This window comes from Pogona vitticeps, chromosome 2 (genome assembly GCF_051106095.1).
Source record: "Pogona vitticeps strain Pit_001003342236 chromosome 2, PviZW2.1, whole genome shotgun sequence".
NCBI classification, from domain to species: Eukaryota; Metazoa; Chordata; class Lepidosauria; order Squamata; family Agamidae; genus Pogona; species Pogona vitticeps.
In genome coordinates this window covers 126,494,433-126,519,219 of record NC_135784.1, presented here as the reverse complement: position 1 = coordinate 126,519,219, position 24,787 = coordinate 126,494,433, and the positions used below count along the sequence as shown (strand labels likewise).

The 24,787-nt window shown below is 42.0% G+C and overlaps 1 protein-coding gene across 4 annotated transcripts in view; it reads left to right on the top strand.

Annotated features, from left to right (window-relative positions):
• The window catches only part of MYH10 (myosin heavy chain 10), a 110,543-nt gene that overhangs the window by 4,066 nt on the left and 81,690 nt on the right, over positions 1-24,787 (top strand). For 3 of the 4 annotated variants that reach the window (XM_020796352.3, XM_020796351.3, XM_020796349.3), the window contains exons 2-3: positions 4,014-4,386; positions 16,776-16,932. In XM_020796352.3, coding sequence (XP_020652011.1) covers positions 4,039-4,386; positions 16,776-16,932 — 505 coding nt within the window. In that variant the 5' untranslated portion in view covers positions 4,014-4,038. Of the gene's footprint in view, positions 1-535; positions 648-4,013; positions 4,387-16,775; positions 16,933-24,787 lie in introns of those variants that run through there. The other variant, XM_078385901.1, reaches the window with a different exon arrangement.

Below are 24,787 nucleotides of genomic sequence, written 5' to 3'. Positions count from 1 at the left end.
ACTGTGCTGCTAGGGAGAAGAGCAAGCCTATGTGGCCTTGGACAAGCTGCATAGTTCCAGGATATCCACAGAATAAGGGAATAATTTCTGAATATTGTCTACCTAGAAAACCCTGAAAAGTGTTGTTGTGAGTCAAAATTGACTTGATGGTACATGATTGTCATAATCATCTGTGGCCAGGAAATTCTGCTTTGCGAGGTTTTTGAGAAGGTAGAGATTTGCAAAGAAATAAAACTTAGGGTTACTGTATAGTCATTTGTTAGCTTGCCTAGTATATTGGCCAAATTCCAGTAGTAACTCACAGCTAGAGAACATCCATGGAATCAGTGGGGATCTGGTAAGTCAGCTCCTCTATAAATTTCATTACAATGGTGCCCCGGTTGACAACTACCCCATTAGACGACGAAATTGCTTTACAATGATTATTTTGTGATCGCTGTAGCGATTGCAAAACAATGTTTCTATGGGTTTTTTTCTCTTAACGTGGATTCGGCCCCTGCTTCGGAAACTGATTTTTCGCTTCACGACAATCTTTCCAGTTGATCGTCGGGTTTTCAAAATGGCCTCCCGCTGTTTTCTGGACCTATTTCTGGAAGACAGCAATTGAAAATGGCTTCCCCTATGGAGGATCTTTGCAAAACGAGCAGGTATTTCCCCCATTGGAACTCATTAACCGGTTTTTAATGCATTCCAATGAGTTTTTTACTTTCGCTTGACGACGATTTCGCTTAACAGTGATTTTAATGGAACGGATTATCGTCGTCAAGCAGGGCACCACTGTAATTCAATGGGCTTGCCCTAATTATGATTTACTACTGGATTTCAGGCACTGTACTGGCATTCATTAATCAGTGTTATGAAATATACAGTGGTGCCTCGCTTAACGATGTTAATTAGTTCCAAAAAACATCGCTATGGGAAAACATCGCTAAGCGAAACATGTTTTCCCATAGAGATGCATTGAAAACCGGTTAATCCGTTCCAATGGGAACGGATTACCGTCCTTAAGCGAAAATGGCCATAGGAAACATCGCTAAGCGAAACAATGTATCCCCCATTGGAATGCATTGAAGCCTATTCAATGCATTTCAATGATTTTGCAATGTCCATTTTTGCAATTTTAAGTGTGTCTTAAAAGGTTCAAAAACGGTTGTAAATGCTTGGGATTGTTAGTGCACCTTCTAAAACTTGTGCAAACTTAATTTGGCTTTGTTCTGACTCTTCGTTAATTTTTGGTGAATTTTTTTTCTCCCCCATTGGAAAGCATTGAACCCGATTTTGACAGCTGTCAAACAGGCACTTCAGTGCTTTCCAATGGGGGAGAAAAAATTCACCAAAAATTAACGAAGACTCAGAAACTGTTTTAAATGCTTGGATTCGTTAGAGCACCTTCTAAAACATGTGCAAACTTAATTTGGCTTTGTTCTGACTCTTCATTAATTTTTGGTGAATTCCCCCCCCCCCCATTGGAATGCATTGAACCCGGTTTTGACAGCTGTCAAAATCGGGTTCAGTACATTTCAGGGGGGGGGAAATTCACCAAAAATTAATGAAGAGTCAGGACAAAGCCAAATTAAGTTTGCACACGTTTTAGAAGGTGCACTAACGGTCCCAAACATTTAAAACCGTTTTTGAACCTTTTAAGACACTTTAAAAATAGCGAAAATGGAACATCGCTAAGTGAAACGGGACCTAAAACTCATCGCTAAGCGAGGCAAAGTCCTGAACATCGCTATGCGAATTTTCCCCATAGGAAACATCATTAAACGGAGCGCAAAATCGCTCCAAAAACATTATCGCTAAGCAAATACATCGTTAAACAAGGCAATCGCTAAGCGAGGCACCACTGTATATTTTTTGTGGGGGAATGAATATTTAAATTAGAATAATCTTGTTGACACATAAATATTATGATGTATCAAATACATACCATATAATAAAGTTTGTGAAAGTCAGAAGCACAGAAAGTGCTTTTTGATGAAGTGTCCTATATATTGTGAACTGGAGAGGAAGTTGTGGAATTATTATTTTTCTCTTCTTGCATTAAAACAAATTGTCCAGCTGTGGATGTGTCTAATATAAAGTTAAACACATCTATGCATTCTGCATAAGTATTTTGACATGAGAGATTTAGCTGTGTTCCTGTGCATTAGAGAGCAACACTGGATCTACTGAAACTGGCTTTTGACTAAACTTGTAGAGGGAGAATATTAACATAGTGGAAAAACGTGAGACAGAACAGGCTTGATGTGCAAGCATTTTGTGCTCTACAGATTGGATTCTTAGTAAGCCGTGTGTTGCAGTAGTTACGTTTGCTGTAGTGTTGACGTGTAAACTTCATAACCTATCTGCTTTCATAGTATGATCTGCTTTCAAAGTGGTAAACTATAGTAGATAATGCTGAATTTTTCCCATTGGATTATTTTCAACATCACATTACAATAGCTAGTTTATCTATAATATATGGAGTATCGAGAGTGGGGTGGATTAAAATGGAGTATTTTAAAAAAATTTAATGATTTTTTATTTAAATTAGATTTTTAAAATTTAAATCAGATTTATTTTAATGAAATGCTTTTGGAGCAAAAATCTATTTAAAATACATTGTAGTTCAAATGTTATTCAGTATGAAATAGAGCTTAGTTATTCAAGCAATATTTACATTTTTGGTAACGTAATTCAGTTAATCCATGTTATCCAAGCAAAGATAACCTGCTTTTTTCCCCACAATAAAAATGGTATAGAATAAATAACGTTCAGGAAAAGTCCTTAAACCTATTGTTGTTCTTCAGATCTATGTACAAACAATGAACACATTACAGTAGGGCTGTGGTATCCATGGGGGATTGGTTCCAAGCATCCCTGCAGATGCTGAAAAATGCTGCTGTAGTGAATGCTATACAGTGGTGCCTCGACTTACGACCATAATCCGTTCCAGAAGATGGACGTAACTTGAAATAGTCGTAAGTCGAAGCACCATTTCCCATTGAAATGCAATGGAAAACAAAAACAAAAACCATCCCCCCCCAAAAGCAAGCCCCATGGGAAGGCGCTGGGGCTTAAAAAAATAACCAAAAATAAACAACACAGCAAGCCCCATGGGAAGGCGCAGGTGCTGAAAAAATAAACACACAAAAACACACAAAAAATCACAGCACAGAAACATAACCCCCCAGCCCAAACCCACCCTGCAAAACCCTGTAAATGTACTTATTCAGAACCAGAAAGCAGCACCAGGCACTCTGAAGCCTCCTCCGACGCACACACTCTAACCATTGAGGTGAAAGAGCTACAAAGAAGCTCTTCGCCGACCAACAGTTAGCCCTCTAATTTCAATTCCCAACCTTTTTCCCCTGCCTCTTTTGATCGCAGCTCAAAGCTCCGGCTATAAGTTGAAGCATAATTTTGCAGCCGGAGCTGGTCGCAACTCCAAATGGTCGTATGCCAGGATGGTCATAAGTCGAGGCACCATTGTACATGACATGGTGTTTAGTGGCCAGTTCTGATAAATGCACCCTGGAACTACATATAAATACATATTTTGCGGCGGTGGGATAGGGTGGAATTCGGTATTTTCCGCAACAGATGTGTATCAGCAGATTGGGATCCCACAGATAGGGAGGGTCCTACTGTACCTTAAATGCTAGGTTTCAGTATTGTTTGGAAGATCATTTTAAAAAAATATTTGTTTAAACACTTCAGTTTATAAATATTGATGGTTAAGCAAATACAAGAATATGTATCCTATCTAATGTTATTGTTGTAGTGGAATAAAACAATTTAAGTAGCTGTCCAAATATGAGTGATTAATTTATTAAACTAAAATCAGTTCTAATCTGTTTTACTAATCTGACACGTTATTATTCTAAATATGACATCATCTGGTTGTAAATATTAAAGATTATAAATACCAGGAAGAATGATTTAAATCAAATCCATCCTGAATGAGAGGCTAAACTATTTGTGTTTTTGGGTCATTATTTCTGATAACAATTTTGCTTTCATTTTATTAGGTGACAGTTGTTGAACATTTCCCAAATGATGGCACAGAGGACAGGACAGGAAGACCCTGAGAGATACCTCTTTGTGGACAGGGCAGTAATTTACAATCCAGCTACCCAGGCTGATTGGACTGCTAAAAAGTTGGTGTGGATTCCTTCAGAACGCCATGGTTTTGAGGCTGCCAGCATCAAAGAGGAGAGGGGAGATGAAGTGCTGGTTGAACTGGCTGAGAATGGAAAGAAAGCAGTTGTCAGCAAAGATGATATTCAGAAGATGAATCCGCCCAAATTTTCCAAAGTGGAAGATATGGCAGAATTAACCTGCTTAAATGAGGCTTCAGTTCTGCATAACCTGAAGGATCGATACTACTCTGGACTCATATATGTAAGTAACAATTACTTGACTGGTGTTTGTTTTACTTTGTAGAGCAGTAGACAAAGCTAAAATGTGAAAAAGGAAGTGCCTGTGTGAGCTTCAGATCTGGCTGACATTCAAAGTTTGAGTGTCTTTCTTGTAATGATTATTGTATGTTTCCCTTTATTAGATTTTTTTTCTCTGCCCCATAGTACCTTTTTATTGGGGTACAATGCTTAACTATGACTTTGGATTGTGTAGAAATTGATGTAAAAATACATTTAATGCAGGTTTTGAAAGCCAGGGTGTTTATTGGTTGTGTGCCTGAAACCTTTTCAGTACTACCCTGTCAGTGATACTGTTGTTATTTTCATGACCCCTGTGGATTGTTTGAGGTGACTAGCCAGGACTGCTCAGATAAGTGGTCGATGTCACCAATGTCCTGGTGTTACAGTGTTACCTTTTCCCTCCAAACTGGGATCAGCAGGATGTGTTTTCAATGTTTCCACATCAGGGTAGTAACTGCATATAGGTATACCAGCTGAAGATGTGGTTGATCTGAGCTCTTTCCAAAGCTCAATAGTTAGGAGTCGCGGCTGTCAATTTCTTTCGGCTTTGGGGTTTCCTTTTTCTGCTACAGCAACTGGTGCCAAGTGGTTTTGTTCAAATGACAGTATTCCTGAAAACATGGAAGCAAACTTCAGTCTTTTGTTGGGGTGCCCTAACCAACCTGATTGAAAATGGGAGCTTCTTCAACCATCCTGCATCTGCTCTGCTAATACACAAATATTCTTGCTTCTCACCATTTTGACACCATTATTCCAAAGCGAAAGGAGATAGCAATTTTTTTGAAAAATTAGAAATGGCCACCTAGTAGCTTCCTGTTTTTTTCAAAGGCGTGTTGAAGCTTAAAATTGGGCAAAATAGGATTTAAAATGCACATTTCCCCCTGTTTGTAGGGGCATAATTTTCATTTTGGAACAAAAATGTGGAGGGAGACATGTTCTGGTGGACTGGGATGGTCATTGGGGATATATAGCTCCTCAAGCTCTAGAGCAGTGGTTCCCACCCTTATTTCACTTGTGTACCCTTTGGCAGCCCATGTTGATAAATTGTACCCTTTATGTTGTGCTGGACTCACAAAATTGGTTGAAATGTCTTCTTATACATATTCCAGAGCTGGTGGAACACCATTTGAATGTTTGCAAAGTAGAGAATGAAAGCTCAATCTGTAAGGGCTGTGTCACTGACCAGGAGCGCTCAAGTGGCATGTTTGCAATATATTGGTTATGGATGGACTCCCCATCATTCATCAAAATAGCAAATGGAGGGAATGTGGCTTTTCTCAATGTCCTGGTTTGTACCCCTGAGAGTACAGGTAGCCTAGGTTGGAATGACTAGTCTAGAGCACTGGTTCTCAAACTAAGGTCTCCAGATGTTTTTGGACTGCAATTCCCAGAAGCTTTCACCACTTGCTGTGCTGGCCAGGATTTCTGGGAATTGCAGTCCAAGAACATCAGGGGACCCATGTTTGAGAACCACTGGTCTAGAGGAAGACACAAATGGTTCTTTAACCCTTGAAAGTTACATACTTGTGCTGTAGAAGTTGGTTCGTGAACACATTTTTAAATTTTCTTTTGTCAAACAATATAATGCTTGTTTTGTGTTATCTCTCATAATGTGAATTTTCTGTTGCCAGAAAAAAAAATCTGATGAGAAATAGAATGTATAATTATGTATCATTAAGTCAATTCAGATTTACTGTTATCCTTTCCAGGGTTTTCTAGGTGTAGAGTACTCAGCAATATGTTTACTGCTCCTTTCATCTAAGGGTGACTTTGCAAGTTGACCAAGAGTATGCAGGCTAACTGTTCTCCTCCAAGGCATAGTGGGCAAACAAACTCTCAGCCTGTGACTCTGCAGGTAGATACCAACGTCTCACTGAACTATCCAGCTGGTGAGAAATACATAGGGGATTTTCTGATTGCTTAACTGCTGGATAGCTCAGTGATTTAGGCATCTAGCTGTGAAGTCAGAGGTTAAATTCCCCACTGTGCCTCCTTGACAGGGGCTGGACTTGATGATCCATAGAGTCCCTTCCAGTTCTGCAGTTCCAAGTTTATTATGTGGAATTTTTGAAGTACTGGGATGTGCATGGTAGTTGTGTTGTAGCAGTGTTTTCAGTTATATATCCTGTGGTATTTTTCCTGATATTCAACTGAAATCTGGCTTGCTGCAACTTGAGCTCATTGTTACATGTCCTGCACTCAGGGATGATTGAGAACAGATCCTGTCCCCCCTCTGTGTGACTACATCTAAAATATTTGAAAAGTGTTATCATATCTCCCCTCAACCTTCTTTTGTCAAGGCTAAAAATACCCACTTCTTTTAGTCTTTCTTCATAGGCTTGGTTTCCAGTCTGCTAGATGAGGTCTAACCAGTGCCAAATAGAGGGGGACTAGTACTTCACATGATTGGGAGACTATCCATCTGTTGATGCATCCTAAAATAGCATGTGCCTTTTTTTTGCAACAACATTGCACCACATATTCAGTTTGTGGTCTACAACAATTCCAAGAGCCTTTTCCCTTGTATTAATGACCCAAGTATCCACCATTCGTAACTGTGCATTTGGGTCCCCCCCCCAGGTGTAGAATCTTATACTTATTCCTGTTAAATTTCATTCTGTTCTTATTCAGATACATAATGCTACTGTTTTGGAGGTGATACATAGTCATCATATCTGGTAACCATTAATAGCTATGTCTGCCATGAATTTCTCTAATCTCTTTTTAGAGCCACCCAAGTTTACAGCCATCTTTTGCTAGTAAATTCAACAGTTCAAAAGTGCTATAAGAAATATATGTTTGGAGAGGATAACAACTTCTCTTTGTCAATTTTTTTACCATTAATAATTCTATATGTCTGTATTATGTCTCCATAATTATATCTTTCTAAGCAAGAAAGATCCAGATGTTGCAACTGTTCTGCGCAGAGGAGCTTGCTTCAACCTCCTTGATCATTTTGTGGCCCCCTTTTGTACTTTTCCTACTGTGTGATACCCTTTCTGAGATATATAGAAAGATGTATTTCACAGCTATAAACAGTATTCCAAATGTGGCTGCATTATGTATTCATTAGTGGTCTTTTTTTGTCCCTTTCGTAAATCCCAAAATAGAATTCACCTTTTTAAAAACAACAAATGCATTATTAACCATGCTTATGTCACTGCTTTTCCCCAAACCCCAGCAGCATTCATTCCAATTGAGCTTTCATTATTTTGCTTAAGAACCTAAGAGCTGGGCATTGGGAATAGAGTTGGGAGCTTCATAGTCATCTCCTGGGATGAATACGAAGCTCGCCACCCCAGGTGGCCAGTCTGATTGGATACTTCCCCCCCCCAAACTGGGTGTCCACTTCCCACTTGTGGCATGCGAGGTCGGCATCCTTTGTCCCGCACCAATTGCAGAAGTAGCCCAGCTGGGGCTTCCCTGCTTCCCTGCACTGCTGACCAATCCTGTGAGGAGGCAGGATGACAAGCCTCCATGCTCAGCTGCTGATTGGTCAGCAATGGAGGAAGGCAGGGAAGCCCCAGCTGGGCTGCTTCAGTGATTGGCATGGTGCAAAGGACAATGGCCGCAAGCGGTTTTTTCTGTTGTTCAAATACAACCCCAAAAAATATGAACATGTGAATACCAAAACATTTGCAACTGCAACACTTTTCTGAAAGAAGGGTTGCATTTTCTGACAGAATTGCAAGGGTGCCAATATTTATGGCCATGACTAGAACATTCTAAATAATCATTAGCTCTTGAGTGTATGGTACCCTATTTTTCAGTGTAAAAGACAGTATTTTTCCCTAAAATCATTGGAGGAAAAATTGAGAGTCTTTTACAGGGAAGTAAGTCAAGGAGAAAACTGTGTGGTAACAAAACTGCCTACCCTATGCTCATCATTGGGGGCTGGAGGCATCTCCGTGCCGGGTTTCACCCCTTCCATTTCTGTGGCTGCTGCTGCTCCACAGATCTGAAGCAGCAGGTGCTGTTCCTCCTCGCCTGCAAATCAATCCAGAGTGAGGTGCGTATGCACACTGCGGGGCTTAGGAAATGGGGGGTGGCTAAAGCAGCAATGAAAGGGCTGCAGGATCAAAGGGCTGTGATCCTGCAGCCCTTTCATTGCTGCTTTACCCTTCCACTTCCTAAGATCGCTGCTTTCCCGCTCTACTTCTGCTGCCGTTTGATCCTGCTTTCGTGGGGATTAGGAAATAGAGGGGGAAAGCAGCGATCAAATTTTCTTATCTGGGGTTGGAAAAGTGGGGGTCGTCTTATACATTGGGTTGTCTTAAACAGAAAAATGTGATATATCTACATGCAATAATTTAACCTATGTTGTTTTAGAGCAGTGGTTCTTAACTTTGGGTTACTCAGGTGTTTTTGGACTGCAGCTCCCAGAAGCCTTCACCACCAGCTGTGCTGGCTGGGGCTTCTGGGAGTTGCAGTTCAAAAACACATGAGTAACCCAAGGTTAAGAACCACTGTTTTAGAGTACTGTTGTAAACATATTCCTCCAGGAGACAGAAAACAAACACCAGGCCTGAGCAAAGATGAGGGGAAAGAGAGCAGAGGGAGGAGGGGTGTATTTAGATTTGAAAGACTGGAGACTCAGTTAAAACTCAAGAGATGAGAAAAAGAATACAGTGGTACCTCACTAGATGATGACCCCGCTGTACAACAAATACACAGGTTGGTGGCTTTTTGTGATCGCTATAGCAATTCGCAAAACAGTCATTCCTGTGAGGGAATTCTGCTGGACGTCGATTAGGGCTGTGCTTCGCGGACCGTTTATTCGCAAGATTATGATCTTTACAGCTGATCGTTGGGTTCCTAAAATAGCTGCCCTGTGTTTTCCGGACCCATGCTTCGCAGGTCAGCCATTTGAACAGCTGATTGGCACTCGGAAAATGGCTTCCCTTATGGGTGATCTTCGCTGGATGACAAGGTAATTTCCCCACTGGAACGCATTAAATGGGTTTCAGTGTATTCCAATGGGGAATTGTTTTTCGCATGACTACAATTTCACTTAACAGCAATTTTCCCGGAATGGATTATCGTCGTCATGCAGGGCACCACTATATAAAAGTACATATGAAAGTGAAAAAAGATACCAGAGGAATCACGCATGTTAATGTAGGTAATAGTGACAGTTTTTACCTTGCAGTGAGAGATGGGCTTAGTACTTATGAAGAAAGCAACAATGGCAATAGATAACAGGTGAATGATTACACTTGGTAATGATTAGAGATGGCATGAATCAGAAAAATGGTGATTCGTTTTGATTTGTGATTTATCAAGGTCACCAAATCACGAACTACAATTTAACAATTTTTTCTAATTGTAAAAAAAGTAATCTAATTAATTACTTTTTTTTTACTTTAAAACCCTATAAAACTGCCCTCCAAATATGTGGAGACACCAAATTCACAGGAAACTTCCCCTGACAGAGTTGGCATCTGGGTCTGTGGCAGAGTTTAGTCCCCTTGTCCATGTTGCTGTTGTCTAGGCAAGTATGGGTCTCCCACCAAGGGCTTTGGAGAGTGAAGTGTTCTAAGCAAGGATGGGTTGGGAACCACTAAAAATACATGTGAGTGGTCTTAGTTGTGGACACTAAGTGACAACTAGCAGTGTTCTACTATTTTGTCTTCTGCGTCTGTCTTGCAGTAAGTTACTTCTGGGTATGTGTACAGTGGGGTCTTGACTTGAGAACTTAATCCGTATTGGAAGGCGGCTCTCAAGTCAAAAAGTTCTCAGGTCAAATCTGCATTTCCCATAGGAATGCATTGACAACCATTTGATCCGTATCTGCTCTTTTCCGTCCATAGAAACTCATGGGAAGCTGCTATTCCGCCTTCGCCCACTAGAGGGGGATATTTTGTTTCTTTTTTTCCTTAGGTCAAGAAAGGTTCAGGGAAGGCAGGGAAAATACAGTCCAGGCAGTACCACGCAGTCTGAAGACTGTCTCCCAATCCACTCTCTAAACGCTGGGAGGAGTGAGGAAGCAGACAGGCACCCTTTTCACTGGCCAACAGTTAACTGAAAGTTCACATTTTGCACTTTCCCTGCCTCCCACATGGGTTTTTTTCAGTTTGTAACTCAAATCTAAGTACTTAAGTCAAGTCAATATTTTCCTATGAGAGTGGTTCTTAAGTCAAAATGTTCTTAACTCGAGCCGTTCTTAAGTCAAGACCCCACTGTACTTTGTATTGTATTACATCAAAACTTCATGCTCCATGGCAGACAGTGCTCTGATAGCCATGTCTCTATTGGAGAGCTGCAAAGTAGGTTGACAAGGGAATGATTCGTGATGAAGTAGCAGCAAGTAGGAAACGAGTTATATGATCCTTCCTTGACATCAAGGTTCTGGGTTATATGTATGTTGTATTATACAGGCAGAGGCAGCTGAGACATAAGGTCTGAGTGGTAACAGGACTGTCTTAATTCTAAGAAGACTGTGTTCTGGTCATTTCCTTCAAAATTTCTATTGCCTTTTTAATTTAAATATTCATCTTAGACACTAGCTTCCATACAGGTCAGCTACAAAATTTACTGTTTGTAAGGTTTGGGAGAAACACATGGCATTTTAAGGTCCACCACAGTAAAAGTTCCCTGGCAAACAGGGTGGATTTGATTAAATAAAATTCATTTGACCCTGCTGGCAGATGAGAGTCTTTTGCTCTCTCCCTACCCCTACTCTCATCCTATTAAGCTAACTTCAGATGCAGAGATCCTTGTTTAAAACATGTTTGCTTGAGTCTGTGGTGATACATAAATCAGCACTTTTATCAATACTCTAGAGATAGTAATATTACAGTTAAAAAGAATTCCTGGAATTCTATTGCCTTCTTAATTTAAATTATTCCGGAATGGGAATCTTTTGAAAACAAAGACAGTTTAGTTTTTAAAAAGGTTTCTCACTATTACTTTTTCAAAAGGAGTAAATATTTGCAAAATATGCATGTTCTGTGCTGTATACAAAACTTGTGCTTGGAGTCTAATTCAGAGTGAATTATCATCTTATACAAAGTACTGTAGTTGTTGTGTAGTATACTGGTGTAGAAGTTAAGGATTGAGAAGTTAAGCAACACAAATAGCACCTAAAAGATAAATTTCTAGCAATCCAAGCAGTCTTCAGTTTTGGAAACATTTTAAGCACATGAGAACTTGAAATTTAAATTTTAATGTTAATGAGAAACCATGTGCTTAGCACATAAAGTTGTGTTTGAAAGTGGAGTTATAGGAGAAACACAAGAATCAAAATGAAGTGAATACAAGAATCAAAATGAAGTGAAGAATCAAAATTCTGCACTGGGAAAGTTTTTTCAGAATAAACTGTGGAATCAAAAAGGGGTTTATTTATATTATACTCTTCTGGTTTTATTTGTCCAGAACCGAATGTCCTTTGTAAGCTAATGGGTATGTACATAGTGGGTTAGAGGATATCTTTTAGGAAATTAGTGAAATTATGTAGGGAAAATAAACTTTATGATATAAAAAGTTGCTTTTTAAAAAAGGGTTATTGATTCCATTGCAGTAGGAAGAGGATTTCTATGACATTTGGTAAGAAAGGCTATTATTCAGAAACATGTTAGAACTTGTTTATGGGTTCAAATGTAGGTTGCAGTGAAAATGTGAAATGTTGTAGAAATCCTCTCCTAGAAGCAGTCACTAAATTCATTAACTTGAGCAAGCTTGAATATAGTCTTTAAGTACAGCTGCTGCTAGGATAGATATGCAGTTATAATGCTATAATTTTCTATAACAACATTGTGTTCTGAAATTATTAAATTGTTTCAAAATTATACTTGGATCTTTTCCCTGCCTTTATGATAGCAAGTACAGAACTCTGCAAAACTTAATTGGTTGATAGTTCCTATTGCCTGAAGAATAGGTCATAGGCCTTGTTGCTCAAAGGGAGCTAAGGAATGCTGGAATGTGCTCTGGATAAGGTTCCACAAACACACTCAAGTGATACTGTGATAAATTATACAGTTGTTTCCTTCAGGACACTAACAGTGTCCTGCCTGAATGCTTCCAGATGCTTTCTGGGCTTGAAAACACAGAAACTTCAGATTACTAAGCAAATCTGTCCAGTAGTGTTTTATTCTAATGCCGGCAGGAGTTGGCTAAATTCTGAGTTACATTTCAAAAAAATGTCTTTCTCATATCTTATTATGCAAATTCACTTTTTCGATATGTACTTTGATATGTTCTTCTCTTAATGTTTCTTGGTCCTTTAAGACTAAATTATTACAATGACCTAACTTGTAGAATACTACACAATAAAATTTCTTATACGGTTCCAATTTCTGATATAATGCTATGGTTATATGAGCTTGCTTTTCTCTCACCAAGTGGAAGAACCAGTTAAGAGTCTGATTGGTTCCAGAAGTATTACCTAAAATTGAGTTTTTACACTCATAGCTTCAACTGTCACTCAGCAAAGTACCTTTCTTCACTGAGTGACAGTTGAAGTTATGGGCCTACATACTATGAAAAGAGCTTAATTCATCAGAAGCTTACAAGAGGTGAATAAAAGTATTCCTGTATTGCACCGCTGATGGTAATACACTCCTGCTGTTACAGACACATAAAATATAGTTTCCTCGCTGAGAGGGATGTTTAGGCTTGTGCTTTCCTGGGCAACATAAAGTTCCTAGAATGGATTTAGATATGGGATATGTGGTTGCTGTTGTATATTGGGCTGTAGAAATTTAGTTGCTGCTAGTCATTTTCCCCACCCCCATCCTTACCTCTGATAAACAATTTATTTTTAAAGAGGGTTGCTTTAAGAAGAGGGTGGACACCCCATAAATTCAATTTTTGAACTCTTAAAAACTTCATCTCTACGTGGTTTTCCAGCAAATATTTTTACGACAGATGACATCCTTGTGTTCCCCCCCCCTCCCTGGCTTAATGATGTGGGTTTGTGACAGAACTTTGCCCAATCTGCATGATAACAAGGGGAAACAAGGTGGTTGTCTAGGTGTGTGTGCAGGTACCCTTCCTGTCCAGGAGAGCCTGAAGGAGGAGGAGGAGCCTGGAGAGCTGGAAGGTGTGAAGAGGAGTTAGAATGTACCTGAAGAGGGGAGGTTGTGTTTTGGGCAGTTGGGCTGTAACCGAAGAAAAGTTGACCTTGAAATCGGTTTCCCTATACTGTACTTGGTTACTTTGTAATAAAGGTAATATCATTTGTTTCATTCTTTAATTGCTTGGTCTAATATGGCTGAAGTCAAGCCCTTTAAAGCAGGGATGTCCAACCTTTCACCTTCCCTGGGCCACATTAGAAGATGAAAATTTGGTTTGGGCCGCATGGGGGGGGCAGCCCTAGCCGTCCTCCGCGGCTCCGCTCCAAGCGCGCTTACCAGCAGCTGCAATCTCAGACAGCAGAGGCTGCCAGCTTCAACTCCGGTGGCTTTATGGGGCTGAGAGGGGGTCCACCTATTGACAGGGATGGCGCAATGCAGTCACGCAGCCCCCCTGTCCCCTCCCCTCCCGCTCCTTCCTTCCTTCCCTCTCTCCCCCTCTACTGTTGCAACATGCCCCAGCCGCATTCTGGCCGCAAGCGGCAGCAGTGTAACTTAAAACTTTGGAATTTCTTTAAAAATAAAAAATTCCACTGGGCCGCATTATGAGCTGACCTGGGCTGCATGCGGCCCTCAGGCCGCAGGTTGGACAAGCCTGCTTTAAAGGAAGGTTGTTTTTTAAAAAGTGACAAGCCTGGGTAGGGGCTGGTCACAAGGTTGAATTTTTTTCTGAAGAAAATGTACTTGGAAAAATTTTCGCCCCCCCCCAAAAAAAACAGAAATATTTTTTCATAACATTGATTAGTAATAGTGAATGGATGGCAATACAGTGCCTGAAAACTAGTAGTAAATCATAATTAGAGTAAGCCTGTTGAATCAGTGGAATTTATAGAGGAGCTGACTTACCAAATCCCCACTAATTCTGCAGGTGTGTTCTAGCTGTGACTCACTACTAGAATTTGTCTAATACTAGGGAAGCTAACAAACGACTATAACCCTAAGTTTATTTTTCTTTTCAAATCTCTTCCTTCTGAAGAAGCTTGCAAAGCACCATTTCCCTTGTCCACAGATGATAATAATTGTGTGCTGTTGTGAAGTGGTATATGAGTGGCCTCCCTTCGGTCTCTCCCCTCCCCTCATGTAATCACTCCAATACTGTTTTCTTGCTTATAACAATCAGCATTTATTTAAAACGGCTCAGCAGGGCAATAGCTATCTTGTCTACTTGTAACCCCCTAACCCTCCAGCTGGGAAAGAAAGGCCCCAAGACCTTAGTTCCTACTTTACATTCTCTCCCTCTTTAACAGTCCAAGATTCCTCTGCCTGGGGTATCGTTCCAGGTGTTGATTCTAGTGGCAGTAGCATTGATTGCATTGGTTCCTTTCTCCGCCACTCATCATCTCCTGGTATTTCTCATAATTCTCCTGGACCCTCGTGGTTGATCTCAATCTATTCTCTGGCTCACAGTCCTTCTCCTTATTTCTTTCTGTGCCAAGTCTTGCTGTCTCTTCCTCCTTTGGCTTCTCTTTCCCCCTCACCCCCATAAGAGGGCTTCCAAGGAACCTTCTCTCTCCTCCTCCACTTGGTTTTCTCCCTGGTCACCATCATCTTTTCCCATTCTCCTGTCCAAGGGTTTTCAAGTTCAATCCACTCCCAACCCTCTAGCAAGACCGTTTTAATTTTCTTCTCTCAGTCCACTCTGACTCTTCTGCTTATCTCTCCTTTTTATTTCATCTTCATGTCCTTTCTCCTTCAACTCCCCCTCCTCCTCTCTCTACTCCTCTGCTTTTCCGGCCTTATCCTTTAAACCAGTGGTCCCCAACCTTTTCCCAACGGTGGACTGCTTTGGGGGGGTGGCATGCTCACAGGGGTGTGGTGTGCTGGAACGCATGGACGTGACGGTGCTTGTGGGGGGCACTCTGCATGCGTGCAGCACACTCGCAGGGTGGTGTGCTTGTGGGGGGGGCAGGAGATCTGTGTCTGCGGCCTGGTCCTGCCGAGGCCGCAGACCGTGGGTCTTGCAGGGTTTGTTTGCTTTTTGGCTTTTTTGTTTGTTTTTTGCATTTCCGATGGATCTTGCAGTCTTTGTTTGCTTTTTTATTTTATTTATTTATTTATTTATTTATTTATTTATTTATTTATTTATTTATTTATTTATTTATTTATTTATTGCATTTCCAATGGATCTTGCTGTCTCTGTTTGCTTTTTGGGTTTTTTCCCCCTTTGGCCGGAATGGATTCATTGTGTTTACAATGGGTCTTGCAGTGTTTTTTGTTTGTTTGTTTTGTTGGTGATTCCCCCCCCCCCCGGGAATGGATTAATAGCATTTCAGTGCATTCTTATGGGATATGGTGCTTTGACTTAAGACCATTTCGAGTTACGACCATCTTGTGGAACGAATTAAGTTCGTAAGTCAAGGCATCACTGTAATCCATTCTAGTTGTTTTAAAACAGTTCTATGCTAGTCTGAAACTGAAGTACATAGAATTAGTAGTTCTGCAGACACTGACTGTGAAAATAGAGGTGATCCAGTGATTTCTGAGGAAGACAGTTAAACTGTTGAATGTAAATGAGTACATAATAGCTGCATGTCCTATACAGTTTACTGCATTTACTAAAATTAATGTCAGCAGTTTTCAGTTGCTTTTCCTCTTATATATAATCAATTTAAATTTAATACGGTACAAAACAACTACATCTTGGTAATAGGAAATTAAAGTCAAGTTACCAGTCAAGTTGGAACAAGTTCAGATTAGGGCAACAAGGATTGGCAGCTGGAAACCAAGCCTTATGGGTAAAGTCTGAATGAACTGGGCATGTTTAGCCTTTAGAAAAGAAGACTGAGGAAAGGTATGATAGCACTTTACAGATATTTGAAAGGCTTTCATACAAAGGAGGGGCAGGATCTGTTCTCAATCATCCCACATAACAATGAGCTCAAGTTACAGGAAGCCAGATTTTAGTTGAATATCAGGAAAAATTTCTTAACTGTTAGAGCAGTACGACAATGGAACCACTTACCCCAAGAGGTAGAGAGTGCTGCAACACTGGAGGCATTGAAGAAGAATTTAGGCAACCACCTGGCAGATATCCTTTGATTTGTGCTACTGCACTGAACAGGGAATTCTGCTCTAGAATTCCTCTTGGAGCTGGCTTTCAATGAGCAATTAATAAGCCTTTTTTTTCTACTTTAGAATCTATTATGCTTCCAACTGAAGAGGCATTTTATTTCCAGGATTATGTTCAAGAACCACTCCAGTATCATGTGGGCTAATAGTGTATGTATTTCTGAATGCAGTGAAAGAGGCTAACCTTCCTTTTTCCCACTCCTCCCTATAGACATACTCTGGACTCTTCTGTGTGGTGATAAATCCTTACAAGAATCTCCCAATTTACTCTGAGAATATTATTGAAATGTACAGGGGGAAAAAACGTCACGAGATGCCTCCACACATTTATGCAATATCTGAATCGGCATATAGATGCATGTTGCAAGGTAAGACACAGATATATATGTTCTATTACTCACTTTGTCTTCCATTTTAGAGTTTCTAGTAAACATAAAATGATTATGGATTTCTTATCTATTTCTGTGAGAATCATATTGAACAGTCCTGCACTCTCCTATTCATAAGATATCTAATTATGATCTACATTTCTGAGTTTCAAGTATGTGGAGTGCTTCATACAGTATGTGGTGTCTATTTGCAGGCCGTAAAATCCTGTGAAGAATGCCATTATTATCCCAGCTAGTTGTAGAAAAAAAATGAAAACTGAGATACATGTATTAAGACTCAAACACAAACATTCAGGCTCTTTGCACTATGCTGTGGGAGTCATTATAGGGCTACAGTTGCAGGCCAGTGTTAAGGGGGATTTAGAGGAACTGTGATTCTGCCCTTACAACAAGAAATCTAAGGTAGGGGCAGACCATCAGGTTCTGTGACTTAGAAGATTATTTAGAAGTTTTGGGGTCTCAAAATCATTTTCAGCTCCCTCAGCGGGGAGGGCTTGGTGGTACAAACTTAGAGAATGTCTGATGGTTGTTGTGGGTTTTTCGGGCTCTTTGGCCATGTTCTGAGGGCGCTCACTACCTTGGTACATGCGCTCGTAATCTCCAGATTAGACCACTGTAATGCGCTCTACGTGGGGCTACCTTTGGGGTTGCTGCGGAAACTACAGGTGGTGCAGAATGCGGCGGCCAGATTAATCAGTGGTGTGAAAAAATACCAACATATTTCACCCACTCTGGCCGCCTTGCATTGGCTGCCCATCCGTTTCCGCATCGACTTCAAAGTGTTGATGCTCACGTACAAAGCCCTAAACGGTTTAGGGCCTCGATACTTGGCGGAACGCCTTCTCCCGCCAAGATCTACCCGTGTCACTCGCGCGAGCCAGGAGGTGAGGTTGAGGAGCCTAACGCCGAGGGAGGCCCGGAAGGAGAAGACAAGAAATCGGGCCTTCTCGGCGGTGGCTCCTCGCCTCTGGAACAACTTACCTCCTGTGATCCGCAGGTCTCCCTCGCTGGGTGCCTTTAAGAAGCAATTGAAGACTTGGTTGTTCCGGCAGGCCTTTCCATCATACTCCTCTTGACCCCCCTTTTTTTTGTTTTTGTTTTCTGTTTTGTATATTATATGATGTAATGTAGTGCCTTCTTTTTTTAGAATTGTCTGTTTTCGTTGTTTATATTATCTTTATGGTTGTTAGCCGCCTAGAGTGGTCCGTTTGGACCAGATAGGCGGGATATAAATCAAATAAATAAAATATAAATAAATAAATTCTTCCTAACGTTTCGCCAGTCTCTGTGGCCGGCATCTTCAGAGGACAGCACTCTGTGCACCATACTCTCAACCAGACATTAGAGAATGTCTGGTTGAGAGTATGGTGCTAATGATGCCAAAATTAGGCTGGGACATTATTCTTCTTTTTGCCCTCTCTGTCGATTGCTTCAAATATAAGCATTTATCTCCCTTTCTCTCTACTGCCTGTCAGTCTTTGAAAATTGCTAGAAGAATGTTTCTGAGCATGGCAAAGTGTCTTTCCAGTGTTTCCAGACAGAGAGGGCACCACGATAAAGTTTTGAGCCCAGTATTTCTTATATTTTGTCAGATACCTTGGAATCCAGTGTCCCATCTAGAAACATATAGAAGAAACTGCCCTACACTCACTTTTCTCAAACTTTTTGTTGTATATCACAGATACCGGTTGCCAATTAAGTACTGATAACGTGAGTGTCAGCTTATGTTCTATAACAGCTTCAGTTGGGTAACACTGTACATTTGTTTTTATGAACAGATAAATCTGACACATATGCTCACCATTCAGTTATTGTTAGCTGTCTAGCTCAAATCATAGTACAGAATGCTATGAGCTATGCATATGGCTTAAATAATGCAACTGTTATATGCATGGCCTTTAACAACTTCAATGCTGTGGCATTTTGGAGTTTGAGTGAACATAGAAAGCTCTTAACACAAGGCAAACCTGAAGATTTTTTTATTGAAAATGAATATCACGTTACCTACTATTTAGGTTGATTTTTCCCTGTGCATTAGCTGACTTTATTAAAACTAAAGAAAAGAGAAATAATGTATTCCATTCCTCTGTTCTTTGTCACTTACAAATACTCTCTGAGGTGCAAGACGTATCACTGTCTTAAGGGATGGATGCATCTCTTGCTTGCCCTCAAATCTTTCCTTCCCTCTCCACTCCTTTCCTCTTTTTTCCTTTTCTTTCTGTAGTGTGTTTAACATCATCATGAGAAAATGGGGAAGGCACAAGCAGTCTTTGAGGTCGCTTTTACGTATGGTTTTTGACTCTGCTGCAGCTGCAGGTTACATTGCCATTTCACTCCAAAACCCAAGTACTTTGGTCTCAAAAGAAGCTCTGCTTATTTTAAAACCATGAAATGTTGACAGAACAAGAGAGAAAGAGCTGATGACCAAGAGGGAGGAGAAATTAAATGAATTGGCTTGGCAAATAAGAGGGAAGAAGGGACAGATACACAGAAGGATGGACGGCGCGCCCTGAAGGTCTAGGTGTGATGCCTGTAGACCTCAGTGGAGTAATTGGGAATTTATTGTTACTGAGGTTGGATATGAATGTATCTACCTTCATCCATAACCAAACAAAGAAATAGTGGCTGGAATCTAAAACAGAAAAAAAAATCCACACAACAACATTTTATTGCAGGACCTAATATGTTCTATTTAAATATATATTATATTCTTGTCATACTTCAGCATAAATGTGGTAAAGACTGCACTGTCCATCCATAGAAGTATAAGCAAGCTCAGGGCAATCCTGAGTTATTCATGTCCTCAGAAAACTATTTAAAAGCTAGGTAATCCACAAAAAGTCTCATAAGATGTTAGTGGCCTCATCCATGTAAAATGAGAAGCTAGGATTTTCATTGATTATGGTTGATGGAAGCTGTAATCCAGAACAGTGATTGTGCCACATTAAGAATGACTGCATGGGTATACTAAATTTTGTGTTAAATAAATAATGCTTGACATTAATTATAAATCAACTAAACTAAACTAATTGGGTCCTTGACTTTTGGATTTTTGTATAGAAATAAGAATATATTTTTGGACAATGGGCTTTCAATGAATAAATGTTCTTCAATTTGCCAAGTGAATAAAGAGCTACAGAATGAACTCATTGGCAGTTGCTCTACTTAAGAGTTTGGCATTATTTTAACTGCAGTTGTTGTTTCTGGCAGATGAAAGGAAGAGCACTGAAAAGCAGTGCTCCCTCTGCATCTGCCTGTGGTTATTATTGGGCACTCGTGCACAGAGAAGGGAAGGAGGGCGGCTGTGCTCTGTGTAGCTTAACCCTTGAGCTCAGAGGAGCATGCACTTAGAAAAAAAAAAATTGAGAAACCTAAACTATTCTGAGGATTGCGTCTGGCTGCAGAGCTAGAGGTTGGGAGTTCAATTTCCCTCTGAGCCTCCTTGATAGGAGCTGGGCTTGATGATCTATAGAGTGTCTTCCAGCTCTTCCGGTTTTCAGTGGACTTCTACTGACATCTAATTTGGAATTTTATGGGGATGGGGTTGTTTTGTTTTTTGTGGGTATTTATTTGTGTGGCTCTGGCCCACTAATGTTGCCTAGCTGTGTGGTAGGTAATACACCACAGCCTGGATACCTCCGAGCTAATGTCTGTGGCCCAGTAGAATGGGACTTAAACTACACTGGGACATGGTGGTGCTGCGGGTTAAACTGCAGAAACCTCGGTGCTGCAAGGTCGGAAGACCAGCAGTCGTAAGATAGAATCCACGTGATGGAGTGAGCTCACATCGCTTGTCCCAGGTCCTGCCAACCTAGTACAGTGGTACCCCACTGTACGGAAACATCGTACAGCGAAATTAAAAAGCCCATTGAAACGCATTAAAACCTGGTTAATGCGTTCCAATTGACTAAAAACTGGCAGGGACAGGGTGGGTGGGGGATCCCGAAGGCTTCCAGGCAAAAGCCTGGAAGCCTTCAGGACCCCTCCACCCTGTCCCCGCTGCCCCGCGCTGCCTTTCCTAGCCCAGATCGGACTCCCAGGAGCCCGATCCAGGCTGGGGAAAGCAGCGAGGGGTGGCTGCCAGCTAAGGGGACAGGGAGGAGGGTGAATCCCGAAGGCTTCAGGACTCCTCCTCCCTGTCCCCGCCGCCCCGCGCTGCCTTTCCTAGCCCAGATTGGACTCCCAGGAGCCCGATCCAGGCTGGGGAAAGCAGCGAGGGGTGGCTGCCAGCGAAGGGGACAGGGTGGGGGAGGGATCCCGAAGGCTTCAGGACTCCTCCTCCCTGTCCCCGCCGCCCCGCGCTGCCTTTCCTAGCCCAGATTGGACTCCCAGGAGCCCGATCCAGGCTGGGGAAAGCAGCGAGGGGTGGCTGCCAGCGAAGGGGACAGGGTGGGGGAGGGATCCCGAAGGCTTCAGGACTCCTCCTCCCTGTCCCCGCCGCCCCGCGCTGCCTTTCCTAGCCCAGATCGGACTCCCAGGAGCCCGATCCAGGCTGGGGAAAGCAGCGAGGGGTGGCTGCCAGCGAAGGGGACAGGGTGGGGGAGGGATCCCGAAGGCTTCAGGACTCCTCCTCCCTGTCCCCGCCGCCCCGCGCTGCCTTTCCTAGCCCAGATTGGACTCCCAGGAGCCCGATCCAGGCTGGGGAAAGCAGCGAGGGGTGGCTGCCAGCGAAGGGGACAGGGTGGGGGAGGGATCCCGAAGGCTTCAGGACTCCTCCTCCCTGTCCCCGCCGCCCCGCGCTGCCTTTCCTAGCCCAGATTGGACTCCCAGGAGCCCGATCCAGCCTGGGGAAAGCAGCGAGGGGTGGCTGCCAGCGAAGGGGACAGGGTGGGGGAGGGATCCCGCAGGCTTCCAGGCAAAAGCCTGGAAACCTTCGGGACCCCTCCACGCTGTCCCTGCCGCCCCGCGCTGCCCAGCCCAGGATGCCTGACAGGCATCGGGTCTCCCCACCTTCCCCCCGCGGCTTGGATCCGGCTTGGATCCGACCCGCGGGGGCTACCCCGGGCATGGCTGGACTCTTGGGAGTCCAGCCATGGCAGGGCTAGCCCCCGCGGGTCCGATCCAAGGCGGCGGGGGGAGAGTGGGAGAGCGGGGGGATCCGGATGCCTTTCAGGCATCCCGGGCTTGTATCCCACCCGCCGCCGGTTACCCAAGGCTGGGTAACCGGCGGCGGGTGGGATACAAGCCCGGGATGCCTGACAGGCATCGGATCCCCCCGCCCTCCCCCCGTGGTGGCCTCAAAAGGACCCTTCGGAAGGGTCCTTCTAAGGCCACCGCAGGCATTTTCCCCCAGCTGAGTGGCGGGAGTGCTCCTTTGGAGGCTCCCGCCGCTCAGCTGGGGGAAAATGGTGCTTACGGGGAAAACATCGCAAAGCGATTTTTCCCCATAGGCACCTTCGTTATACGATCGCAAAAGCGATGGCAAAAATGCCATCGCTATGCGAATTCGTCGTTAAACGGGGCACTCGTTATACGAGGCACCACTGTAGTTCGAAAGCATGTAAAAATATGAGTAGATAAATAGGTACCACCATGGTGGGAAAGTAACAGCATTCCGTGTCTAGTTGCACTGGCCACATGACCACAGAAACTGTCTCCGAACAAACTCTGGCTTTATGGCTTCGAAACGGGGCTGAACACTGCTCCCTAGAGTCAGACACGACTGGACTAAATGTCAAGGGGAACCTTTACCTTACTTAAGCTACACTGACACAGAATCACCATTCAGTAAGCTAAGTTCTTGCTTCTTGGATTCCTTATAAAGTTCTGACTGGATTTGTAAGCTTGCTATCAAATTCAGTTTTTTGAAGAATTTAGCAGTACTGACATTTAAATAGAGTTACTAATCCCACAGACTGGTTAAATTAACTAAATTTGTTGCTTCCTTCTATGAGTTGGGGCTGCACATATTCTGCATATTATATTTATATATTGCTTCTTTGAAATCAACTAGTAGTGCTTCTTCTAACATTTTACTTTTCAGAAACCTAAAAATTCTCAGACCAACCTGAGGGTGTTTTTTTTAAAAATTATTTCTCACATTTATATACCAGCCATCAAGTGGCAATTCAGTATTCTGGTCAGTTCACAACAAATAAAAAACTCCTGACCCCCTGAAGAGAGATATAATCCAAACCAAAAGGAAAACCTTGATAGCAATGACCAAACAAAATAACAGCCTAAGGCTGGTAACATAAAAAACATCTACCACAGGGAAAGGATCTCTTTAAAAATCTCTTTTAAAAGCTGTTTTTACAAGCTTTCTCCATTCTTCCATGTTATTTTCCATACATGAGAGTAAGTTTCAGTTGGCTGCTGTTAGACTTCCAGCCTCGTTGAAGCCTCATTTACCTCTTCAGTTATTGAAACGTCAGTGAATACAGTGGTGCCTCGCTTAGCAATGTTAATTTGTGCAGAAAAAATCGCTGCTAAGCGAAAATAAGCCCATAGAAATGCATTAAAACGCGATTAATGCGTTCCTATGGGCTTAAAACTCACCTTTAAGCGAAGATCCTCCATAGCGCTGCCATTTTCGGTGCTTCTAAAGCGAGGAATCCATGCCTGAAAACAGCCGGCGGCCATTTTGAAACCGCCAATCAGCTGGCCAAAAATGGGAGCTTTGCGATGATCGCTTCCCTGCGATCATCACAAAGCGAAATTTCCCTGTAGGGACCATCGCAAAGCAATCACTTTTGCAATTGCAAAAACAGCATCGCTAAGCAATTTCATGTATGCACCAGTGTATAGGAATTAATAACCAAAGTCTGCTTCTTTAAAATTTAATGATAGAGTACTTGTGAATTAGAATTAGACTAGATTCTCAAATATGTATGGAAGAGCTGGAAAATGCCAAATGAGTCATGTCTTTGTAGTATGGAGCAACTAGAACAAGAGTTTGGCTGTTCTCCTGGCTGGTATGTCAACTGTTTCTAATATAGAATGTTCAGTTGAAAGAAATCGAAAATGTGCCTTTCTGGTCTTTGTACAGTTCCACGTATGGGGTCTGTGTCCATAAAGAGCTGGATTTGAAGCATTTTTGAACTTTAGTCATACTCCTTATGTAGGGAAGGTCCTAAGTGTGTAGCTGATGACTTGTAGCTTTCTAGTGCTTCATGTGAGTGTGTTTCTAGATGCATGAAAATTGAGAAGCAGAATATGGAATAGTATGTATCAGATCCTAGAGTTGCATCTTGAAAAATTGCTTCAGTGTGAAAATTGCAGTCTTACTCATGATTGAATGTCTGTCTCGGTGAAGTAGATGATGATAATCATTCTCATAATTGAGTCGTGTGAAGGAGGCACAGCGGATACTCACTCCCAACCTCTACCTCTATAACCAGTTTGATAACTTTTTTAGATTTAGTAGTAATAGTTGCCTTTCTGTAAACAGTGGCATAATTTTGCAGGAATTTGTATATGTTTCTTGGGCATGCTCAAAGTCTTAATTATTACAGAAATATGTTAATATTGAATTAGTTTCCTATAAACCACATCATCAGATTGGGCTCATAAATAATTTAAAATGCATCATTGTTATCTTTTGCTCTTTGATATATAGTTGTCAGTGACTATAGCCAAAAATACATGCATACAGTTTTGCTTAATGACATAATAGTTTGGATAGGTACTGCCCATATGCAAAGAGCTCAGGTCAAATATATATGAGGTTTTTCCACTTCCTCTTCCCAATATTTACTATGAAGTAGTTAGGGTAGGAGTTAGTGCCTGGCCTAGGATCATCTTGGCAGGACATCTTCCTCACACATTTGGATTAACCCTTTCCTGAACTCCTGAATAGGGCTGTCGACATGTCCTTGTTCCAATACCATCACCG